The sequence below is a fragment of the Centruroides sculpturatus genome, unplaced genomic scaffold, assembly GCF_000671375.1.
Source record: "Centruroides sculpturatus isolate CEXI.00-Female unplaced genomic scaffold, Cexi_2.0 scaffold475, whole genome shotgun sequence".
NCBI lineage: Eukaryota > Metazoa > Arthropoda > Arachnida > Scorpiones > Buthidae > Centruroides > Centruroides sculpturatus.
Window position 1 is genome coordinate 259,813 of NW_019384712.1, and position 19,081 is coordinate 278,893.

The window sequence follows — 19,081 nt, forward strand, 5'->3', positions numbered from 1 at the left end:
TTTTTTTAATATATTCGTCTTCGATTTTAAACGATGTTTAGAACGATAAAATCGTATTTATTATTTATTTACATAAAGTTATAAGTAATAATAATTTATGCGACCTGAAAATAACAACAAACTCAAATTACTTCAAAAAGTTAATTGAAAAAAGTTTTTTTTTTAATATATTAGGCCAGGTGGCGTCGTGCTTTCGTAGAATGCCAATTTTAAAATCGTACACGAATAAAGCATACGTGATCGGTCATTGGTCGGTTGGTTGGTTGTACGTTCACCTGATTGGATATTTTTAAAATTAAGATCTCATTTACTTTGGATTTAGTTTTTATGTTTCTGAATACAATACTGATGAAAATTTCTTAAAATATCAAAAGATATAATAAGTTTATTAAGCTCAAAATTAAAACTTGGGATTATTAATATTGTGTAAAAGTTAAATGAATCCTCATTTTATGATATTCGTTGCCCACCAGTGGCCGATTGGTTAAAACCACCGAACCGAATATTTGTCGAGCGATTAAAATAATGTTTTTTTTTAAATTCTCTGGGGGATTCAGTATGAATCCGGACCAGTCGAGAAAATTTCAGGAATTTATCGGGGTGATCCATCCGGATACGTTGGACACCGGCCCAATTGTGGACCTATCCGAATCAACAATGGGCTTACTAAAAATGCCCTCATAGTGTCCACAGAATGGAAAAAGTTAAAAATGTCTAAGGTTAATTTATCCACTCTCCATTCTTTATCTAAATTAAAACACAAACTTCGTTTCTTACCGGCTGATTTTCAGTCCATTACGTTCCACTTTACCTTTAATGTATTCAAATTATTTGCTTCTTTTCTATTCTTTTCTTATTCGGATCGTTAAAAAGTCAGTGGTTACAGAATACTTCACAGATTTTAGTACACTGAAATTCTTGTTACCTGTATAAAACATTTTGATGAAAAAATAGTACAGTATTAGGAAGCTATCCATCTACCAAAGCCGAATATTATCGGTCTAGAAACGGCTATAATACTAATAATTTAATAGACAATTTGGCATTAGAGAAGTTATTAGGAAAACTGTGGCCCACTAGTGGCAGAGTGGACGAAACAGTGCTGTGCGATGTCTATAATTTCAACATCGATGTCAAACATCGATGTTTGCCTAAGCATCGATGCTAAATTTCGATGTCGGATTTCACATCGATGTTTGATCGATGCCCATTGGAACATCGATGTTCAATCAAGATAAACTCAAACAATTAAAAAAAAAAACAAAACCGGGTTTGTTCGAACAGAAGTTCCTGACGCATGCGCAATGTCATTTTACAATGCGAAGAATAACGTGCATGCCGGTTCTAAATCAGTTACAGTTAGGGACTAGGGACTTGCGTAGGAGTAACGTAAATAACCTAAATTAAGAAAGAACAGGTACAGATAACTTAGCTCTATTTGATACGTGTACGATCGTACCAGTACATGCAAAAAAAAAGTCGACAAGGTTTTTTTTTTTTTACTATTTCCGCCTTGTGGGCACTAAGAGGGCCTTTTATAGCAGGCCCATTATGGGTTCGGCCAGGCCCACAATGGGGCGACCGGGTGGTGAGGGACGGGGCCCGACATATCCGAACAGACCACCCCCCGAAAAATTTCTGGGGATTCCTTGACCCGTCCGGATTCGATCCCGGGTCCCCCAGAGCGATAGGCTGCCACCTTGACCGTTGGCCATCCGGCCTCAAAATAGACAGGTTGCGCGCCACAAGTCGGCGTAAACAGACTAACATGGCAGAGTTGCGGATGAGTTTCAATGAGTGTGAGTTCATTCACTGTAAAAATAGTGTAAATTTGTAAACATATTTGCGAGAACTTTGTTTCATCGCAATTTCACAATTTCTACGAAATTCCCGGACTGTCCGGGTGAAAACCGAACAGATAGTAACATTAGGAACAAAGAATGAACTGCATGCATCGATGAATCGAAATTCACATATTGCTAACATCGATTCAGGATCGATGTTTCAAAAACATCGGAAGGTCGATGCATCGACGAACAAAAACATCGATGTATCGATGTCACATCGATGCATCGCACAGCACTAGGACGAAACCACTAAACACCGGCTCCCTATGAAGCGGTAGGCTGCCACTTTGACCGCTCAGCCATCCGGCTGAATACGAATGTTTAATACTATGTATGCAGGTCGTAGGTTCGAGTTTCTCCAACGGGCCAGTCACGTGGAATTTTCCAGATTTTCATCACGTTTTTAACAACTAAGGACAAGCCAGTTTCTCGTAAAAGTTCTGTCATCGCTCACTTGTCGCGTTGTCGTAGCCAAATAAACCAAAGGAAGACTGTGTTGTTTACAACGGCAAGCATAAAGAATATCAAAAAAGTTTTCAAAATAAAAATATGATTCAGGTTCTAGAATCTTTCCTTCTATGCCTCTGCCTTCATTATTTAAGTTTAATTCCAATTACAAGTTGATGACTTTCAGAGTAACAAATTCCGGACACTGTGTAAAAAACACCAAGTAAAAAAAATGACCAATAAAAGAAAACCTACGGTCAAACTTGTAAACATTTTTTTTTCTTTTCTTGATGATGACAACGATAAAGGTATTATGAATGAGACAGCCGGATGGCCAAGGTATTTAATATACGAATACTTTTTTTTTATATATTCTTTCCGCCCTGTGGGCACTATGAGTTCGGCAGACCTACAATGGGGCGACCGGCTGGTAAAGGACTGGGCCCGACATATCCGAAGGGACCATCCATCGAAAAATTCCTAGAGATTTCTTGACCCGTCCGAATTCGATCCCGGCTCCCTATGAAGCGGTAGGCTGCCACTTTGACCGCTCAGCCATCCGGCTGAATACGAATGTTTAATACTATGTATGCAGTTATTTTTTATGGAGTTTTCCCTGTGTGTTGGTTGCACATACTACACACTTCAAAGATGCTAAATTCTTAAAAACCACTAGCGCCCAATACACATGAAAACCTACAGAAAAAAATTAATATAATATTTACTACGTGCTAGCTTGAAATAAAGGAAGTGTTTTTAATATGGAAATGAAAACGTGTTTAATTAAAGTAGCAAAAAAATGTTAAAAATACATGCGACGGCCGGGAATCGAACCCGGGTCAACTGCTTGGAAGGCAGCTATGCTAACCACTATACCACCGTCGCCTGTTACTAGAATTAAAAAATGACTTACATATGGATGATAATAGAATTAATAGTGTTCGATAAAAGTAGAACGGATGGCCGAGAGGTCAAGGTGGCAGCCTTGACCTCTCGGCCATCACTGGGGGACCAGGGATTGAATCCGGACGGATCAAATAATCCTCAAGAGCATTTCGAGGGGTGGCCTATCCGGATATGTCGGGCCCAGTCCCTCACCACCCTGCCGCCCCATTGTGGGCCTGGCATTGTGAGGCCCTCTTAATGCCCACAGGGCGGAAAGAGTTAAAGAAAAAAGAAGGTGTTCAATGAAGTGATTAAGTGACTTTATTCTCAGAGAAGCAGGAAGTCTGTGGATGAAGTTAAATTCATTTCAAACTACTTAAAGATGTGAGACCGTGAACGTATTCACTAAGTCATTTGCATAAACACCATCATTGCAAGAATATTAAACAATTACTACTACTTATCTAAGACAGGAAGTTTGAACTGTGATTATGATATGAAATCAGGGGTCACGCTACACAGCGCCAAAATCATCACTTGACCATATTTTCATTAAAGTGGCGTAAAAATCTTAGTCCGCTTATTTCAGCGTGAAATTGAATCACAAATCACATTTTGAGAAAAAAAAAAAAAACAACAAAATGTCGAGCTTCCGTACATTTGGTGTCCCGTGCACCACACACTTAGCAATTTCATGTCGTCACCTCAGCGATTTTAGAGGCGATAGATAAGGGATAGATAGATAAGTGCTCACCAGTGGCCGAGTGGCCTCCATCTCCGCTCATAGCGTCAGTGACCAGACCCTAAACACAGAGAGTTCGGTTGTGAGTTCTCGCCTCGATGGACAGGCTGGCAGCTTGAAGTTTTCCGGGTTTTCTCCTTGCAGATGACGCCTAAATAGGGGTCAGCTCCCTATAAAGGTCCTCCCGGAAGGCATTTTATCTCCCTTCGTGTATCTTTCAGCCGTCTTCTATAAGGCCAGTTCTTCCGTCGCCTTGCGATCTATCTCTTGTCTGTCTTCTCTTCAAAATAAACGCGTGTGCCTAATGTCTTTTCTTGCCCCCCATTCGCCACGTGGTGGGTCCGACTCGGTGGAGAGGAGTTGTGTAATCCCGGGGTGTGTAACCGAGGGTGAGTGTTTTATTGGAGGGTGTGTCTCGAGGAGAGGACAGAACGGAAGTAAGGAGAGGACGGGGAAGAAGCAAAGTAGTGGTGGTGGTGAAATTGCGTGGGAAAGTAAAGACTGTGCAACCAAGTCAGTGTGGAGATTGACGAAAATTTTTCGAACTGTTTTCTGCCTAGAGGGAAGAAAAGGAAGAGATTTACTCAAATCCATTTTGTCAGTATGTTTTATGTCTTCACGTTTCGGGAGTTTCGAGCAGTATATTGTCGGGATATTTGATGTTAACGATATTCGGTATACTAGATTGTCGGGCTCCGTAAGTTTCTGTCTTAATTTTTTGAAGTACTGTATGCTCCCAGACAAAAAATTAAAGGGTTATTTTGTAAATCGGGATAGTTGTCTTTGTCTAGTCCCTATGTTGAGTTCAGTGGATTTCCCCTGCCAAGCGCCTGCTCCATCAAGCACGCTTGTTCTAAATTCTCCCTTCATAGAAATCACTTAAGTTTAACGTGTCGATTCGTTCTCACGTTTTATACACTGCTCTATAAAGGAAAGGAAACACGATAAAGTTTGAACCATTGGAATTTTAGTTTAGTTTTGTTTTTTATGTGTAACATTATTATTTTATTATCATACCACAGTATTTGTATTATTATTCCTGACGTTTAAAGCCTATAAAATAAGGGATTAAAAAATTGCGACGTCATTTTCTGTTTAGCGAAAACAAGCCATTACAGATTTAAATCTACAGAGGTTTGTTTTCCGTAAACAGGAAATGACGTCACACCTTTTAATCTCTTATTTTATAAGCTTTAAACGTGAGAAATAATAATAGTAACGAGCAATTACTTATTGTGGGATCGTCACAATGCCGGGCTGCAATTTTTAACAATATTTTTAATTTATTTAATTTTAAATATATGCTCTCAACCTAAAATTAATAGTGGCTTACTTTTGTACGACATTCTTTTCCTGTTAACAAGAGAGTTGTGCTAGTTGTTTATCTAAATCCTTTTGGGGAAAAGTTTTGAATTGAAATAACATAATTTCCGGTTTGCATCGAAAGTTTGTGTACTGTAATCGGGGCCTGCTTCCCGGAACCTTTCCAGGTTGGTCTCGGTTTTCTCATGACTAAGTGATTTCACGAGATTAAAGGACAAACAAACAGATAACAGTAGGAATTTACAAGTCTACAATTTTTGAAAAATGTATGAGGCTCTGGACAGATCCGAACCCTCACTGAAATTCAGTAGAGCCGGCTCCAAGCATGGACCCAGCTCTACTAAACCGAATCGAATGAAACTCGGCACACATGCAATGCAGATCATAAGGAAGAGATTTACGGAGAAAAACATCAGTTGAAATTTTTATTACCAGGGAAAAATGTTCAGTCGAAAACGTATGTTTCTAGCTATGGAGTTATTTGACAGATCGTATTTATCAGGAGTATGTGCACTCTGTGCCGAAGTTGAAGGCCATCGTAGTGTGACACGTCTCCCATATTCCTCCTGAAATGTTACGTTTAGCAGTTTATAACGCTGTTTTATAATTCAATATGTGGTCGACAGAGAAGTTTTGTCATCTACATTGAGCACTTACTGTAAATATGTAAAATGTAATTTTATTCTTCTAATAAAATTTTGTCCAATTGTGACCGTACTCCGTTGTATAATTTTCATGTAGTCATTGTTTTAGCATATTTCCTCCTTCTAAAACTTTCTATTCCTGTTCTATTCCCTTGAATGATGAAGGGTCGATTCGTAAAACCACGTAAAATAAAGAGGGGAAAGGTTACCTAAGGACACGTGCTGAGGCGAGTGAAGCATCTATTGGTTGGCCCTCGTAAAGTAAAGACGAAGAAGATAGTGCTTCATGTTGTCGAGATCAGTGAAACCGGTGAAACAGAACTAGACTGACAAGTGAGAAGGATTAGTTATTGAGGTGACAATACAGCAATACAGCTGTGTAACCGTTTATTGTTATTGAGTTGGAATCCTCAAGAACCTGTATCCGTTTTGCGAAAATAAATATTTTGTTCAACCATATACTGTGCGTGGTTCCTTATTCGGTAAATTTGCCTTCGTCAGCTAACGATCATCTATGTACAGTATTTCACATAATTGTCGTCCTTGCAGCGCCTCATTTTACTCTGGTGGTAAAAATTCAAGTAAAATGATACAATTAAATGCCCTATATAATAAATTAAAACACAAAATCAATAAATGAAATACGTAAATACTGTATAATAAAACGAAAGTTGCATTTACTAGTCGCTCACCAATGACTTTAGCATTTTAAACATGGCCGCCAGATCCGCCATACGTGTATCACTTTCTATGAGTATGACCTACAACTCTGTTAAGGTCCCAACCGTCTCATCAGAAGTATAATTGTGATGCTTCGCAATGTGTTCACTTTGCTTTAGATGCTGTCTTGAAGCGGAGTTCGCTTCAAGACAGCATCTAAAGCAAAGCGAACAACTTTTAAAACATAAATTACCCTCAATCCCTAAACTTTCGTTAATTTCTCAGTAAGACATGTTTTTTAAATCTTTCGAAGATAGTACTGTATATAGAATTTATATTCCGTAAAGAATCATATTAGTCAGTTATACGCAGTGGCGTAGCGTGGGCGTCAGCCGCCCGGGGCAGAGGAAAATTTCGCTCCCCGGTAATTTAATTAGGTATCTTAATTTAAAAGACTAAAATTCAATTTCGCCACAGAATAAGCAATGAAAAATTCCGTGCCCGTGCAGCGACGTATTTAAAATAGCTCTATTGTTTATTGGAGGTGTACAGTACATGCATGCGAATGAATTGTACAAGCAAAAGAAAAAAAAGGGTCAACAAGTGGCACAGGATATCCCGGTATAAAATTACTAGTTCACCCGGACGGTGAGTCGATTCCCGGACTATCTGGATCAGTGTTCCGCAAGATATTTCTATTCGCAGCACACCCATGACACGACATGTCTCAACACGCCACACCAAAATGTTATTCCCCTCAAAAGCGTATGATATGATACTATTAATAGAATTACGTAATACCACTAACATATTATTATTATTAAATAGACATCAACACCCATGAGCAAATTTATTTTACATTTAATTTCTTAAAATACATAAAAATGCGTGGCTTGTAATAAAGAATAAACGAACATCATTTTATTTCATAAGTGCTACGGCACTTATGAGATAACACTTGAAATACAAGCATAAGAAGCACAGCAACTGTGATAAAAATATATAAATAAAGCTTGTAATTAATAGAATATGTAAAAGTTCACGTCACACCTTACACTTTGTGACGGCACACTAGGGCGCCGCGGCACGCCGGTTGCGGAATACTGGTCCGGATGATAGCACTATTGTAGGCGCGACGCATATATAGAGTAAAATGATTCAAATTTTTACAAGATATTATTATTACTGTATTTATTGTGAAATTTTGCCACCCCCTAAAAGGTAATTTTGCCGCCCCCTAAAAAGTGCCGCCCGGGGCGAGCTGCCCTGCCACCCCCACTACGCTACGCTACTGGTTATAAGAAACGAGATTCCAAGCAATATTTCTGTATTCCAACAGATCGCCATCTTTCTACGTCAGTACATTCGATACTTCTCATTGGATAGCGGCTTTCACAAACGCGAAGAAAACAAATTAGTTTGCTGTCAATTGCGACTGTACTCGGGCACAATTCACCAAATAACTGGAAAAGCGAACTGGTCGCGGTTGCCGGCATGGCCAGAATGAACAATCATGAAAACATAGCTTTAGGAAATTAATTTGAAAATGATACAGATTCTTCTATAAATTGTCATTTTGTAATTTATTTTCTCCATCAGTCGATCTGTCTCGTGTTAACACCTCTTACTTTCAAAAAAACTTTAAATTTGTTCAATATAAATTCTATAATGAGTGAATTACCGAAATTATAAATGATAAAGACGCCGGCCTGCAACTCTGGGAATTTCGTGTTCATATATCGATTGACTCAAAAATTTTCAAAAGTGATTTAATTCGGTTATATCAAGGCTTTTTTTAAAATTTTTTTCCGCCCTGTGTACAGTAAATAATATTTTAGAAAGCCCATAATGGGTGTTAAAATGTTTCCACACCCAAATAGAGCGGCCGGGACCAATATATTGGGGATGAGACCAATATATCCGGATAAGACCAATATATCCGGATAAACCAACCCCCCGAAAAATTCCTAGAGTTTTCGTCTCGTTCGGACTCGAGCATCCCAGCGGTAGGCTGCTACCTTAACCGCGCGACCATTCTGCTGTCTCTATATATCAAGGCTCGACACCTGATTATCGTTATTGTGGACTTGGGTGAACACAGTATACTGAATAAAGACCATTTTAATGTCCACACAACAAAAAATTTAAAATTATAAGCTATACAATATTGTTGTTGTTATTATTAGCTTTATTCATATTTCCTAATGTAACACAAAATTGGTTGATTTGCACAGTCTTATCACATCTTTTAGGGTAAGTTGGGCTACATCAAGAATTATTAATCCAAACAATAAGCGAGAATATATAATTCAGATTTATTTACGAATTATAAAAATATATGATTTTGAATTCTAATTAAGAAGCTTTTGAAAATAGGTGACAACTCTTAACCTTCAATCCCTATAATTCAAACGGGCCGAAAAACTCGAAGAATTTTTTAGGTAGATCGTTCGGATATGTCGGCCTCGCTCCTCTCCATCCGACCGATCCGTTACAGATTTGATTCAATTTATAACGGGCTTGATAAGAAGAGATCCTCTTAGTGTGCTAAAACTTTGCTAGAAAGATATTAACACTAAAAGTCCGATTTTAGCAATTTCATTATGGGTTTGGCTAGGCCCAAGGACTTTAAACTACAAGGATAGCCAGATCCCGTATATTTGTTAGCGTGACCTTTGATCTATGTGACGTCACAGCAAGCCCTCTACTTCAACATGACAGATCATTCAAATAACAAAATACGATAAAATATTAAATCATTTCTTAATTAATTATTAAATTACTACTAAATGTAAACTACTGTAGAATTTTCGGATTTAATAAGTGTACTGTACGTCAATAAATTTACAAGTCTTTTGTCTAATATTTATTTAACAAATTAATGAGCTATATTTTTTATTATGTGATTATCTTACTTAACTTTTTAATTTTTTTTCGACAATCACCATTTTCAGAAGGCATTCTTTTCAATATTTTATAGTTTTCTTGTTTAAGATTTCTATAATTAATTCTTATTATAGTTCTTAATTTACAAAAATCTTTTATTAAAGTAAAAGGTAAAACTGTTTCCACTGACTAATTCTGTACAACTCCGGGGCCTTTTTTATACGATTCATCGTGATATATTTCGAAATATTTATTCCATTCTATAATTTTTGCTAGCCATTCATCAGTAGGTTTAATAAGCCCTCCATAAGATAAATGTTGCACCCATGACGGAATGCTATAGTTGTAATGATTTTTAATTTTGTTAGTGGAATTAATTAAGTTTGGGTATTTTTCTTTATATTTATAGGCAAAATATCCTGCTATATACTCGAGAGCATCGTAGGAAGTTTCTTCAGAGATTGTGTTAAAGTCTAGATTGCATGTAGAGTTTCCTGAAGATTTATTTGAAGAAAAAGTAGTTTTACATTCAGTATATTGGTCTGTATTTTCACTTGATACTTCTACATGTGCTTTCTCTAAAACTTTGGGTATAATATATTCCTCTTGTCTTCGATCTGTAGTATTTACTTTTGACTCTAAAATACCAGGATTCTTACCTAAAATAATCAATCTAATCCTATATATAGCATTTAATGGGCTTGGATGTTCATTAGGACCCCGGCTTCTAATTTGAAAAAAAAAAATTTTTTCCAGACAATCTTGATTTAAGTGCAGATGTATTTTATATCAAAAGTCGATTTCATATCTTGAAAAAGATCAATTAGCGATTTCATTGAGATTATCATTCCTTTCTGGAAAATTTGGAGGGCATTTTTTCCACTTGCTCTCATTGTTGAGATTATTTTTATCATTTTATTTAAATGTTCTTCTTGTAATTCCAAGTCTACACCATATCCATTTTTGCTTGGAACAGAACCTTTTGGTGCATAGCTATTAAAAATGTCGAACCACATATTTATATCTCTAATATACGTTTCATTGATAATAATAATTGATTCATAATAAACGTTTCATTGATATTCACATTCAATTCTTTCCATAAACTTATGTTACTGCAACTACAGTCACTGACGCAAGCTACTACATTATACGATAGTAAATAAAGTTCTGCTATTAATTTTAAAAGTATTTCTCTTGTCATTTTTTGATCAAACCCGATGTAAACAGGTTGCTTCCAATTTGAAAAAAGAAGGTTATTATTGCAACCATACACAGCACACCTAGTACTCAGCATTTTGTTCTTCACCTAACATAAAAATATAGCTTTAAATATTTAATGACTTATATTTAAATCATCTTACCTTATAAAAAACTTAGTCAAATAAAACAATTACAGAAATATTAAAATAAATCACTTCGTTAATCACAAAATTGGACGAATATTAAAAGCGAAAACTAAACACGTGCACACCCTGCTCTATGTAAACAGAGAGGTCAGGACTCGTGCTGACGTCACTAACTTGCCATTCCTGGCTAACATTGTAGAATAGGGATCTGGCTATCCTTGTAGTATATAGTCCTTGGGCTAGGCCCACAATGAGGTCGAGTGATAAAGCACGGGTCCCACGTATCCCGATGGATCAATCCCGATTAATTCCTAGGGTTTTCGATCCGTTTGGATGCGAACCTGGTTTTCAGAGCGGTAGGCTATATCCGTAACCGCTCGGCCATCCGGCCGAGAGATCGAATGCAACACAATTATGCTACACAATTAATTAGAATATAAACCCGTTCATTACGAAAACCCGCTAAACCGGAAAAAATATTCGTCAACGTGTGGCTACACGCCTGTTTTCTCTTATTAATATTATTATTATTATGTGTTGGGTTTAGTGGGTTATACTCAGTACAAACCGGTGGCTGTGTACTATGCCGGACCAGAGTCAAGGCATAGCAACCAAAACAAAACTAAAATTAAATGTGTGTGTCAGTGTCTGTATTAAGGAATTTCCTAACANAATCTGTATAGTTTTAGTTTAATTTAAATTCTAGAATTTTCCTTCCTTCCAATTTCTTTGTTCCTTTGTCTCGAACTTCCGAGAACTCGACTCACCCCTAACCCATCAGGGGGTAGCCTTAGAACAAAAGGGAGAAAACGGGGCAGGAAGAGACGTGAAAACAAAGGGTTTTTCGACATTCTCGGGCCGGACTCCGAGAGAGAAAAACGAGCGGCAAGAGACTCCGAAACGGAAAGTGGGGAAGTGCTGCAGAAGGAGGCCATAAGAATCGGATCGCAGAAGAATCCGATCGTTGATTATAGAAAAGGAAACCCCGAAACGGACCCGAATTGTTCTAAAAGGGGAACAGCTGCAGAAAGAAGCCGAGACGAGGAACGGTGGAGAATCAACGGAAAAATTGGGTACCCTCTGTCCTTTAATTCTTCCTATTTCCCCTTTCTATCTTTTCTATCTCTTAGTTTAATTTAGTTTTAAGTTAGTTTTAGTTTACGCGCACAACTAAATTGTCGGGAGGTAGTTACCGAGAAAGAAACTACCGGTCTATTGGTACATCTGATTGCTCGGGATTTTGGAAACGTGTGTAGGTAAACAGCGGGAATCCGAACTTATTCTGTATATATATTAATGTTAGTGCGAAATTAAACTTGTTTAATTAGTAAAACGTGTCTGTGTTTTCCTGTCCGCGCTGTACATTTTCACAAACGTACGATTCCGGTTCCCACAGGTTATACCGTATTGACATAAATATCCACATTTAAAAGTTTTTAAAATTAATTAATAACTGACGCAGTTTATTTTATAGATAATTGCAACAAATATTAATAAAAAGAAAATTTAGGAATCGAGTAAATATTCGAAATTGATTTATTATTTAAGAAAAGACGTTAGAGGGCACGATTTACGTTCGTTGACTCCTGCAGACCGGTCACGTGACGTTGCCGATAATCGGATCGGAGAGTGAAGAGTAGAGTTTACAACGTCTAATTAAGCGTAATTAAAAGTGCTACTTAAACAAATATGTCCAATTCGCAACCGGTATCGATACAGCGAGGGATCGTGAAACAGGTAAAAGCAAGATTCGTCGGTCGAAACCAATTAATTCGAATTATCCGAAGCTGGTCCATATGGAAAATGATTACGTGGCTTCTTTACCTCTTAAGAGATTTGATACCGTACGATCCACTCGAAATCGTCTCCTTTTAAGCCTCGCAGCTGCAATTTATGTGTTAATTGAGCACCTTATGCCCGTTAGGGCATTAATCGCTTTGTAATTTAACTTCACCACACAGTTGCTTCAGGTTCACTGGGTGACTACGGTCGGTAGGATGATGAGGTAAATTGTACTTCTACCGCGGGACGAACTCGAGTGAAACCAGTTTTCTCCGGTGTGTGGACAGTGGCTGGTGGCAGAGGTGACAGCCCCTCATCCGTGGGCAGAGCATGGAGGGTGGTGGGGACCTGACCATCTCTGCCACCGTTTCCATTGGCACTTCTTTGTAAATCTTTTGCAGAATACTTACTTTGACTTAGATTGGATGGGGTGGATTCCCCAAACCGACGAAAAAACCGCCTCATCCAATCTGTTTGACTCTTTCAGTGGAGTGAATTTTGGCACCGATGCTGAGACGGCATGTACATTTTGACCTTTTCATCTTTGTTTTATTGTTTTTTAAACATATCTTTGGCTTGATGTTAACTTATTTTACAAATTTGTTGGGAAATTCAGATTAGATACGACTCTAAATGATCTGGATGGGTCGTCCTTGGCGAATGTTCTCTCGGTGAAATTTTCGACAACTTTTCACATATTTTACTAATACTCAAGCCATTATGTTGATTTATTATGTATAGGTTGCTAGGATCACTCCTTAGAACTGTAACGATGTAATCTTCCTGGCATTAACATTATGACCTAATTTTTATTTGTTTTAATTTTTTGGGGTCATGAAGGAATGTTTGTGAATTTTTAATATTTTGGTGGAATAGAAATGATATAATTTGACTTAACCTGATAAATTGCTAACTAAGCCATTTTTATTTATAGAATTTGAACTGTTTTTACATGTTTGCATAAATTTAACATTAAATTTAAGGATGAAACTAGGTAAAATGGTATAAAAATCAGTGTGCGACCTCCACATTATTTGATGTTGGTGCCGACAGAAATGAATTGTAGTAAGACAATGTAGTAAAACTAAGATATATGTTTTGAGTAAAGTAATGCATTATGAATTAATGTTGGAAATTTATAAAAAATGGTATCGAGAAGACATTTTAGCAAGATCGTTTCACACGTATGTGACAAGGACAAGCTTTAATTGACCTTACTTTGTTGGGAATGACAGTAAGCTGTCAGACAATATTATATTACTTCACCTATAGTGAACTATTGTAAATGTGCATGTGATGTGGGTAATAAGACATTTGTGACCATCCCAGATTTAGCCAGCCTATAACTGAGATAGCCAGTTAGCAAGAACAGGACTTGACTTTTTGTGGATGGTTTGATTCAGATTTGTTATAACTAAGTCTGGATTTTTATGCACATGCATGTTTTTTTTTAAATGTCATGATGTTCAAACCTCGATATAAACACAGTTTGGTTCCAGGTAAATTATACATTATCAGACAACCTCAGTTTAACAAACTGAGGTTGTCTGATAATGTATAATTTATATGCATTTTTAAAAATGCATATAAAATGTACTTTTGTGACTTTTATTGCATACTTTGCATGTTTTCAGGACTAAATAAATGCTTTATAAACTACATATCTTGTTTTTAGGATTACACGAGTGCTATTTTTCAATTGATTTATAGTTTGTTACTGCTATGAGTGAAGTGAATCTTTTTTTCTCATGTACAGTTCACATGAGAAATATCATTCCATCATCCAAATACACATAAGCACACAAAACTCAAATGTTTTAAATTTGAACTCTCATTTTTTTTAAAGTGCTACAAACAAAGATGTTATTTAATATTAAATTTAAATCCTTCAAAAATTTGTGTAAATATAATGTTTAATTAAATATAAGGTAAATAATTTTTTCTAAGTAAAGTTGTCAAACTTTCTTATATGGAGCATGCACGGAAATGATTCTGTTATGTCGAATTTGGTTCAGTTAAAACGGCAAAAAATAATTCAGAATTGCAGAAAAAGTATGTATGGTATGAGAGTTTGAATCCTAGACATTTAAAGGAGATAGCGTTTGTGATATCAATTGGGAATAAAACATTACTGTCAACTTCAATACTAAGTCTATAATTAGTTAATAACTTTATAAGAGCATTTCTCATACTGTGTATGGAGCTAAAAACAAAATATATGACTACTTTAGACTAGTGATGTGACTACAGGATGAGGGAAACTATCAACACAGCCATCCTCAAACATCTTGTAAACAATTGTGTGTATAGAAATAAATTCAATAATGATTAAGCATAGAAACTTATAAGCTTTTATTAAACATGTAATTTGATTTGTAATTGACTCAATTGCACAACTCCAACACAGAACATTATTCTAATGTGTGGTTTGTGACATCATAATTTTAAAATCACTAATGTTGCCTAATGTAATGTTTTTCTCCTTCCACCTAAAAAATATGATGTAAAGGTGGCTTCGTGCATTCAGAATTTACCGATTGCCAAATAATTGCCTGTTCGTCCCCTTTTATTTGGCACACTATACTGACAAGGAGTGGAAAACAGCGAATACCAAATATTAGTCACAAATAAATCAGCTACACTACTCGATATTAGCCAAATGTTTGCTTGCATTCAGCAAATACACGTATCCCTTCATTAACATGGTTAATTAATCCCTTGATCCTACCACATATATCAAAATACAGTGTCTATGTTAAGTAAAGACAGCTGGTAAAACCATGTAAATTAAAACTTCTGTTGTGTTTATAAAGGGATTGTTGCAATTAATTTTGCACATTAAGCAAAACTGGGTTAGGTGAGGGATACCTGTACCAAATGTGTGGAGCCATCCTAATATATGTTAGATTTACTTGCAGACAGAAATAAACTATGTATGTACAGTAGAGCATTGATTATCCGACCCCCGATCAACCGTTTGGTTAACCAACCACATTCTAGTCGGCAAATTCAAATGTTTTCTAGTGATGTGGCACTACAATATTTGGCTATGTCTTGGCTACTTTAATATTATTTTTACATGTTTTAGTTGGCAACACTGGCTTGACCATGAAAGGGAGCCAGTATTTAAACGAGGCTTAATTTTCCAATTTTTAACGATACAATAGCAATGATTATTATTTAAAAAATATTTTTGTTAGGCTTGACATTGATGAAAATTCAACGCGAAGTAGGTTAATAGCAATAAATCTTACCTAGCGATATACTAATATACTAATTACATGGGATATACAAATATACTATACTAATAATGTATTTTTTCATATTTTTCTGTTATCCATTTTTTCAGTTATCCACCAGCCCCAGTCCCCAATTGAGTCGAATAATCGATGCTCTACCGTATTTCAACCTACAAGTTTTAGTGTATTTTAATAACTGTTTTAACATACGTAATGCATATTTCAGGCATTTTTACATGTGTATGTGCATATATTGCAGTTTTAAATGCAAATAAATCCAGTTGTTAATTATGACATTTTGACCCTGAATCAAAGTTGGGTCTCCTAGAATTGTTCAAGTGCCACAGTATACCAAGCTTGATGTAACAGATGGTAGACTTTTGTATTAATGGCAGCCAGATGGCCTCATCAATGTGCAAATTTTATAACAGATGCGGCTTTGCTATCTCAAATATCCAAAAAGAAAAGTTCATAGTACTTAGTTATTTAAAATGGAATTACTGTTATTTTATTCAACTTATAAGTATTATTACATAATGCATTCCTGTTGTTTTTGGTCATTTCTGCAGGATTATGTTTGTCTTTTATTAATCTTACTGATTTATCATACATTACATACAAACTCTATACTTTAAATGACAAGTCTTGTCTTATTTGGCCTACCAGTGGCCAAGTGGATAAAACTGCTAAATGCTGGTAGTTGGCCATAAGTTTACATCTCACTAACAAGCCGACCATGTGGAGTTTTTTCCAGATTTTCTTTGCATTTACACCTAATAACACCTAAATAGAAGTCAGTTTCCCATAGGAAGTCCTTCCGGGTGACATTTTCCTCCGCAGATTGCCCATGTGTTGTGTTGCCGTATTCAGTTTAAGCCAACCAAAAGGGGTGGTTTGGTTTTATCTTATAATTTGCTTAAAAATGAAATAAAATTTCAAGTAAGTTTCTCACAAGTTGGCAATTGAATCTGAGAATCTGCTACAGAGAGATTATATTGTGTATTCTGCAGGTAAAGTAGAATTGTATAGGTGTACAATATTTATTCTTGTCATAAATATTGTGTTCAAAAATTTATTTAGCAAAGATAAAGAATCCATTATTTTTACATGTGGGGAAAGAATGTTAGAATAAATTGATGTGCTATTCTGTTAAATTATATAAAAAGTATTTCATTTCTATTTTTATAAGTAGTGTCGAGATGGTATTTGGTATGATGCTGACCCATCCACTCTTCAAACTCCCAAAAATTGATCAACAGTTGGTCTTTGAATGCCTAATAAGAGCTCAAAATTTACTCCATTGTAATTGTTGATAGATTATGAATTTAAATATTATTGGACTTCGAACTCACATTTGAGTTATAAATAAACACTTGGCTTTATTTCCATCATTTTTAGTTGATAAATAAAAATTGCTATTTTTATTTTCAGATATGTATGTGATTATGTCTAAGACTCCTGGATACTGTCAAATATATAAAAGATCATTTATAACAAATTTTAATGAAATTACTCCACTTATTGTTAAATAAGTTGTGCGCGCCAATTAAGACCTTGTATTAACTCCTAGATCTTATTAGGGGGTCATCAGAATTCAACCATCTCTAAAATTTTAAAATATCTTAACCAATGTTTAGGTCATATTGTAGATAAAAATGCTAATTTTTCACCTAATTCAAATTATATTATTTGTACAAAAGCTTAGAAAACTCCAGAGTCGTATTCAGTAATGCAGAACACCCAAGAATTCTGAGTGACTTAGTGAGCAGATCTAAAAGTGTTCTGAGCATCATTGAATGATTATTCTTAGTTAGATAACTTCATCCATCAAAATGGTGGATGAAGTTAAAATTATGATTGCAACACTTGTCGCAAACAAACTGGTCGAAAAGGATGAAGCATCCAATACAATTATTCAAATGGAAGCTGCGTCAGATTGTGATGAAATTAATGAAGCAGTTATTAATTGTAATCAACGAAATGGACTGTTATCTTTCATTAAAACATATTTGGAATCTGATATACCTATGCATGATAATTTTACATTCCAAAGTCATTTTAGAATGAGTTAATGATTTAGAATGAGAGAATAACTTTGTGATTGTTATAATAAAATGTGTTTAGTCCAACACAAGCAGCCATGTTGCAAATCATATGACAAGACAAAACAATGACATCACTAGTACAAGTTAGCATAGATAAAAGAAGCTGACTGAACTAGCTAGAATTCTAGCAATGGGAGGAGTCAAGCAGTAGTTAGTGTGAGAGCCGAATTTGATGAAAAAATTTCTGTTTGATTTAGTTTTTCATTAAAGTTGTTTTGCCAAAATCATCAAGGATAATTAAACTGTTTCCCATGGACTTATTTCTTTGTGGAAGATGACACATCGAATGTGTCACCCGGAATCAACGAGTGAAAATGTGACTATTGGTCCTGATGTACTAAACGTTCTAATGAGGTCATGGGAAAAACCCAGGAGGGGTCCCTAAAAAAAAGGAGGGGGTGACAACATGCCAGAGCAGTCATCAACCCTTTTTCATAAGTGTGTGTGTTCCGAACTGCTGTTTTAGCCATCGCCACTTGCTGCCACCCAAGAAGCCGAGGAAAAAAGGATTACCCTTCGAACTGAGTTGCCAACCTTTCCTCAATTTGTGCATTGATACAACTAGGACTCATGAGTATTTTAAACATTTGCGAACTTACTGTGAGCTCTCTCTCTCTCGGTCAGGGTCGTGTTAGGTTTATCTCTCTCTGTCCCTCTCCTTTTAGCAATTGTGCTAAGCATCTCAAATACTTTTTAGCCATTGTGCTAAGCTTCTGAAATGATCGTAAACTTGTAAATAATATCCCTCAATAAACAGGTATTTTTGTTTAATGTTAATTTGTGGAGTGTACTTCTTCCAGTCATTTCCATCCGCCTCCATTCCGAGACCAGAAGCCCATGAATGTGACAACTCGTGCAACAAAATTAGCGGCCAACTTGGTTTCTGTGTCTGTTCGTAAAGACATGGTGGTGTCAGTCCTGACAAGGTGCCAAGGAGGTACCGACCGTGCGGTCATGTTAGAAATGAGTTCAACATCGCAGCATAACTAGACTTAGCAAGAATTCTGCATTACTGAACACAGCCCAGGTCTTTTGAAGTATGTTACACTCACCATTGGATGTCAACAAGAGAAAACAATAGTTTTCTAAGAACTTTGACTCCAAGAAAAATAACTTGAATTAGGTTTAAACTCTAGAAGTTCCCTACCGAACAGTAGGTCAATCTTATATTT

At 36.1% G+C, this 19,081-nt stretch overlaps 1 protein-coding gene and 1 non-coding gene across 3 annotated transcripts in view; one reads left to right on the forward strand and one right to left on the reverse strand.

The window, feature by feature from the left end:
• Positions 1-3,107: 3,107 nt before the first annotated feature.
• On the reverse strand, positions 3,108-3,179 carry Trnag-ucc. Its single transcript has one exon. It is a non-coding gene; the product is annotated as a tRNA-Gly (tRNA).
• Positions 3,180-12,352: 9,173 nt separating this feature from the next.
• Positions 12,353-19,081, forward strand: part of LOC111627852 (staphylococcal nuclease domain-containing protein 1-like) — a 31,324-nt gene continuing 24,595 nt past the window's right edge. For both annotated transcript variants that reach the window (XM_023371512.1, XM_023371513.1), the window contains exon 1: positions 12,353-12,520. In XM_023371512.1, coding sequence (XP_023227280.1) covers positions 12,473-12,520 — 48 coding nt within the window. In that variant the 5' untranslated portion in view covers positions 12,353-12,472. The remainder of the gene's footprint in view (positions 12,521-19,081) is intronic.